This window comes from Saprolegnia parasitica (assembly GCF_000151545.1).
Source record: "Saprolegnia parasitica CBS 223.65 unplaced genomic scaffold supercont2.29, whole genome shotgun sequence".
NCBI classification, from domain to species: domain Eukaryota; phylum Oomycota; class Saprolegniomycetes; order Saprolegniales; family Saprolegniaceae; genus Saprolegnia; species Saprolegnia parasitica.
Genome location: NW_012156423.1, coordinates 2,690 through 9,127, shown reverse-complemented (window position 1 = coordinate 9,127; position 6,438 = coordinate 2,690). Strand labels below are relative to the sequence as shown.

The 6,438-nt window shown below is 56.7% G+C and overlaps 3 protein-coding genes across 3 annotated transcripts; all 3 read left to right on the top strand.

The window, feature by feature from the left end:
• Window positions 1-808: 808 nt before the first annotated feature.
• Window positions 809-2,336, top strand: SPRG_06933 (STE/STE11 protein kinase; the record flags this gene model as incomplete). Its single annotated transcript, XM_012346399.1, has 9 exons — window positions 809-867; window positions 922-1,021; window positions 1,071-1,318; window positions 1,365-1,494; window positions 1,545-1,582; window positions 1,647-1,803; window positions 1,858-2,031; window positions 2,081-2,140; window positions 2,190-2,336. 9 exons carry the CDS (start codon window positions 809-811, stop codon window positions 2,334-2,336), a joined length of 1,113 nt encoding a protein of 370 aa, XP_012201789.1.
• Window positions 2,337-2,895: 559 nt separating this feature from the next.
• SPRG_06932 (hypothetical protein) lies at window positions 2,896-4,394 on the top strand (the record flags this gene model as incomplete). The annotated part of the gene is made up of 2 exons (XM_012346398.1): window positions 2,896-4,259; window positions 4,307-4,394. Exons 1-2 carry the CDS (start codon window positions 2,920-2,922, stop codon window positions 4,392-4,394), a joined length of 1,428 nt encoding a protein of 475 aa, XP_012201788.1. The 5' UTR covers window positions 2,896-2,919.
• A 497-nt stretch (window positions 4,395-4,891) lies between these two features.
• Window positions 4,892-6,425, top strand: SPRG_06931 (hypothetical protein; the record flags this gene model as incomplete). Its single annotated transcript, XM_012346397.1, has 3 exons — window positions 4,892-5,151; window positions 5,785-5,917; window positions 5,971-6,425. Coding segments are annotated over 3 exons (848 nt in total), but the record flags the coding sequence as incomplete, so codon positions are not given.
• Between the last annotated feature and the right edge of the window lie 13 nt (window positions 6,426-6,438).

The following is a 6,438-nucleotide window of genomic DNA, read 5'->3' as shown; positions in this document are numbered from 1 at the left end:
GGAGAGAGCAAACGCATTCGGCTGCATTCGGTCGCGCGTCGGGTCTTTGAGTGATGCAGCGGGTTGTGCAACGTGACCGTCCAGATCAAAGTCGTGGACGTCGGTCGTCACCTTCTTGACGAGGTCCGTGGTCGCACGGGCGTTCGTGGTCGAAAGCTGGGGCTGGGACATGACGCGGCTATCGATAACTCGCTCTTCTTCGAGGCTGCGGGGGGCGGGGTCAGGATCGTGGGTCACGGCAATGGAGGCAGGGTGCGGCTGGCTAGTGACACACCCCATGTACAGTAGAAGGGTAGAATGAGATGGACGGCTAGACGGCGCCCGTTGCCGCCATACGCCGAGCAGTCACGAAACGTTTCTTGTAAAACGAGAGTTGAGTTCAAAAGGCGAGTTGCCTCAGGTCATTGTCTCATGAACGCTCGACTGCGTCTTTTGTGCAAGGCATTCAAGCACGCGCCGTAGTCACACGCAACTCGCAGTAGATATTGTCGTATCCACCACTAACGTCCTTGGTACACCAACGCGCTTCTTTGTTTGTGTAATCGTACGTGGACTGGAACGGGGGACCTCTTTCGCAGCTAGAACAAACTCGTTTTTCACACACGACCAAACTCTTTTTGCAAGCACTCTGCACGCTTGGCTCGCCCTTCATCGCTGGAATCGCAAGCTTCAGTACGACGGTCCGTCGTGTATAGTCGCTGCCTAGCTTGGGTCCACATCAAGCGATCGAATTGGCTTGGCTAATCCCACGCCACGGATCGTCTAATGATAGCATACAAATGCAGTTGTCGATTTGGCGGCGGGCCCCATGACCGAGACTGCGGCGAAGAAGAAGAAGTGGCTCCAGAAGGAAAAAATCGGCCAAGGGTACTCCGCAAGCCCCATCAGGTGGGCTACCGACGACCTCATTTCGTGGCGTAGCGCGCATGGCATCGTGTACAAGTGCACGGAGATGCCACCGTCCACGCGCGTCGTGGCGCTCAAAGAGCTGAGCACGAAGGATCTCTCGGCCGATGAAATCGTAGATGCGGCGTCTGCTTTCAACGATACCAAACGGAAACGGTGTGTAGGATGCACTCATGCGCGAAGCCACCATCATGCACGGGCTCACACACAAGCACATTGTGCACTACGACGGGGTCAAGCAGAAGAAGCGCCGCCACACGTTGGAGATCTCGATGGAGTACATGCCGGGCGGCTCGCTTAGCGCGTACATCCGCGCGGTTGGCGGTGCTCTCACGCTCGAGCGAACGCAGCGCTATACGTGGCAGCTCCTGCGCGCACTGCAGTTTCTTCACGACCACCGCATTGCGCACCGGTACGCGTTGCCATCATATTTTGGAAGGCGCGTCATTCTCGTCAAGGGACATCAAGAGCGCCAATGTGCTATTGAATTTGGACCAATCGCAGCTCAAGTTGGCCGACTTTGGCGCGCTCAAGGAAATTGGAAGCGTCTCGGTCGTCGGGGGGCTCAAGGGAACGCCCCACTGGATGGTACTCCTGATACCATTGGCGAATGGTGTGGGCAAATGCGGCTGGTGTAGGCGCCAGAAGTCATCAAGGAGCAACAAACGAGCGAAGGGTAAATTACACACTGTCTATCGCTGCATGTTGTGTCGCTCACTCGATCCTCATGGTACATCTAGTTGGATCAAGGCCGATATTTGGAGCCTTGGCTGCACCGTGCTCGAGATGCTCACGGGCCAGACGCCGTGGCACGAGTTCAGCAACCCACTCACTGCCATGTACAAGATCGTCTCGAGTGACTCGATTCCAAAGGTCCCCAACGACTTGCCGGCCGAGGTACATACGTCGACTGCCTCCTCGTCCGAATCTCCGAGCCAAAATACTTCATAGGCAATTGCCTTCCTTCACGCGTGCTTCCAGCGTGACCCCAGTAAGCGGCCAGACGCCAAACAGTTGCTGCTGTCGCCTTTCTTGAAGAGTGTGCGACGGGAGCGCAAGAAGATCAGAGCGGATGCCACGTCACGCCCCCTCAGTAACTCCCCGCTCAAGACGGTGTCCACCACGGTGCGCATCGCACCTTTTTGATCAAGGCAAGCCAACGCACCACGTGTAGAAATCCAAGCCCAAATTGGCCGTCTCCGACAAGCCGGCAACACCGGCACTCAAGCTCTCCGTACGCTGCGCGAACGTTCGGCGAAGCTCAATAAATGGCGTGCACGTAGACGCCCGAAGAAGACGACGTTCCGATGCCCAAATTCAAAGTCCTCTCGATTTTACAAGCACCCGACGTCGTCCCGTCGCCTTCGATGCGTCACCGGGCCAAGGTTGCGTGCATGCAGCCTTCGCATTCCGACTCAGTCAACGTGTAGAAACTTGTCAAGCTCGAACCACTTACACCACGTGCGCGGGAGACCAACCAAGACGAGGGGCGCGACGCCGAGGTAGCGCCATCGCATGACAACAATTGGTCAATATTGTCGTTCTGTCTAGCTTTTCTGCAGCGCCACCAAACATGCATCTCCGTACACGCAACGTTTCGTGACCTAGCCCTAACCTCAATTCTCAATGTAGGCAACCGCGGCGCGGTCCTGCGCCCAATGATCTCACCAGCTCGCCACTGGCATCGCCGCGGTCGCCCGCTCACTTGCTCTCAACGCGATCGGTCGGCGACATTCATCTGCCTCCAGGGCTCCAACGCCCCGAGCTGCGCCGTCTTGCGACTGCGCCACAAGCCATGCGGCGCTCCGAGGTATCGCCGAGCCGCCTCAAACTGCCACCGCTGTCGGCGCGCGGGCCTACACCCCAATCTAGCTATGATCTGTCGAGTAACAATGCATAAGACTCCTTTTTCTTGTTTTCCACGTGAAAAATATTTCTTCATGTTGAGTTTGAGGCAATGTGCGACATGATTGGTCGATTGAAAGATACGTTTTTTCGAGGCGACAGGTCAACATGCAGCGCAAAGGGTCGATGCGGCCGCCACCGCGCACGATCCGAGGCAGCGTCGACGAAAAGGCGCCGACTCTCGAGGCGAGTGACAAGAAGCCACGTAAAGTGCGTGACGAAACCATCGTCATCCACGTGTGCGACGAATTTCGCAAGGTCAACCGGGACTTTACGTGCAACAAGGCGCTGCTGCTGGAGAATATGCGGTACTTTAGCGCCTATCTGAGTGACGCGGGCTCGAACGAGGACATTGACATCTCGGTGCACTGCGACGTCGGCATCTTTGAGTGGCTCTACAACTACGTGCACGCGGCCAACGGCGTCGGCACGTCGCCACTCACCAAGCTCGGTGTCGAGAACGTGACGCCGATTTTGATCTCCTCCGACTTTTTGCAAATGGACTATCTTGTCAACGAGTGCACGTCGTTCATTGGCACCCATCTCGAGTCGGTCGTCGACATGCCGGGCGACCTCCTCTGCGTCTCGGAAGCCATTTTGGACGCGATCGCGCTCAAGTGCTCCCTCGAACAGCTCGATATGATTGAGCCGCGAAAAGAAAAGCTCTGCTACAAGCTCTACACCAAGCGCATCGGCCATTTACTCGGGCATCTCAAGCAGCTCGAGACGAGTCTGAACCAATGCGCGGCGTGCGGCGTCATTTACTATAGCGGTCACATCAGCGTCTTGCACTGCCGCGACGCAATTCCGACAATCGGCGCATTCGGCCAAGTGCTGTCTCGCCACGCGCCACGCGGGGATTGGAAGGTCGATCCATGGCTCAAGGCGCTCGCTGCATCGCCCAAGACGACCTACTGGAAGCTATGGGGTGCGCTCCAGTGCTTTTACTGTGTCGAGTGCCACACCTTCTTCACGGGCTCGGAATTCAAAGAGTGTGTGCACCACCCGCCGTCGCCGCCACCAGCGAGTACATCGGTGTCGTCAGGCCTCGAAGCCTCGACGCACCACGCGTGCTGTGGCGCCCCCAGGTTTGCCGCCGACGCCCGCGCGACCCGTGGCTGTACATATAGAGACCACGTGCTCGGTCGTCCGTACCAGGTGCGCGAGTTTTACGCGCCAGAAAGCAATTTGAGCCGCCTGCACGAGCTCGCGGTGACGCATGGCGACCTCATTGCGCGCGACAAGCCGAGTGTGCCGCCGGTTTCAACAGCACTTTCTGCTGGTACTCCTGCTGGTGTCGCCGTGCACGACATGCTGCGCCCAAGTGTCGTTGCGCGCAAGACCACGCTGGCCAATGTTGAGGTACCAAGCGACCTCATCAAGAGCCTCAAGTCCAACAGCGCCGATCTCTCGACTCCGCAGACGCGCAAGCAGTGGAAGATTGACCTGTACGTGACTCCATTTATCGCGTTGGCAGTCCCTTATCGGTGCATAGATTGCAAGAGAAGGACCGCATCCGTGTGCAGCTTCTCTCGTCAACGTTGACCAAGATGCGCACCGAGTACCGCGCAGCCTTTCGGTGAGGAGGGTATTGCTGTCTATGGGCCTGCATATCACAGCTAAGTCAACCACACTCTGTTCTCATCGCTGCGCGCTTTCTGGCGCTGCTAGCTGGTACTGATGGGTGCCTCGTCAGCTCGGACAGTGGACTGGCGATCACGTTGGAAGGGATCATCCTCCTGGGCAGCTGCATCAATAATGTCTCGTGGCGGGGAACATGTAGCCAGGTGCAACCCATCGCAACCTTGCAATGACACACTCGAAAAGCTCGGCAACCTTGGCGACATCAACTCTAGTAGCATGCTCCGTAGAGTGCTAGCTAATACCGGTAGCGAGAGCTATGACGTGGATTTCAGCCCGCCCACGTTCTCGACTGCACCATTGCGGTGATGCCATTGGTGCAAATCACCCAATTACAATAGATTCCTCTATATATTGATATATGAATCTATGCCTGATTGCAGTGTATCAAATGGTAGAGGTGTTTGCCCTTTCCGGTCGCATCCAGATCTGAACCGCGATGGCCGCCGAGAAGACGCACTCAATCCACACGACCGACACGTTCACGAACGACCGGTACGTGGAGCTCTTCTACCAGTCGGTCGTGCCGCAGATCGAGACGCTGCAAGGCGTCATCGTGTTTCTCCACGGTCTCGGCGACCACTCGTCGGGCTATCTCGACTTTTTCGAGCGGCTCGCCGAGGCTGGCTACGCCGTCTTCGCGTTCGACTACATTGGCCATGGCAAAAGCGAGGGCGAGAGGGTCTACCTTGAGCGCAGGTAAAGCCGACATAGATTCTGAGAGGCTCAGCACACCACTTCTCGGAGTTTATAGTTGTTGACAGGTAGTAACAATTATATCTCAATAGACTCACTTCAACAACAACTTGCGAAGGTAAACCTTGAGTCCCACGTACGTACTCTTGCAAGAAAGTACTACGTCGCACCAACGGCCAAGTGCTTCTGGTGCATTAACGTCCACGCTTTTAGCGTATGTTCACCGGGTATCAACATGGGAACTTACAAAATGACTCATCAGTCAGTCTTCCATCGCAACGGCCGACGACGACGAGGCACTCTGCGAGGCACATCGTATACTTCCCACCGCTCGTCGTGACTGACGACATGTTTGCACGCTCGATGATGCAGCCCATTGATTGGATGGCAGTGTAAACAATCAAACTATCAAGTCGAAAGTACGGAAAATATCAATCCACGAGAGCGTGCAAGAGCTCACAGATGAAGTATTGTGAGTGACATGAGCTGGAGTACAGGGGCTAAGCAATAGGGTAAGGGTACGGCTGTGCCACCGCTCGTTGCAGTACGCTTGTGCGCATCGTACTTGGTCCCAGTCGTCAGTGTCCAATTTGCGTTAACTCGAGCACCCACGCCGTCGATGCTCATGCACAAGAGCCTCTCGCTTTCGTGTGCGACCGAGCACAAACAAATCGCAGCGGGCGAGAAGAATGCGACGACGTTTGTCAACTGCCACATCGAGGCCCCCAAGTGCGACGACAACGAGCGCCAGCCGATCGACCTCGTCATCGTCCTCGACAAGTCGGCGAGCATGGCCGAGATGAGAAACTCGCTTTGTGCAAGACGACGCTGACGTTTCTGTCGCGGGAGCTCTCGGCCACGGACCGCGTGAGCTTGGTCGTGTACGACAGGGACGTGACGACCGTCCAACCCCTCACGCTCATGACGCATGACGGGAAGGCGCTCTTCGAAAAGCGCGTCCGCGCCATTCAAGCCGGAACCTGCACGAACCTCAGTGGCGGTCTCTTCGCTGGTTTGGATGAGATTCAACGCCATGAGCGAAGCGATGGCGGGTCGCCCAACCCTATCCGGTCGGTGCTCCTCTTGACGGATGGACTTGCCAACTACGGAGTGGTAAAGTCGTTGCCGCTTTTAAGTATCCTAGAGAGCTGCTACAACGACGCCCCCCATCCCACCGAGCAAGCTAACGCTCCTCCGACCGGTAGACCCGAGCCGTCGTCGCCCGTGTCTCTCTTTACCTTTGGCTATGGCGACAACCACGACGCCAAGCTCTTGCGGTGCATCTCGGAC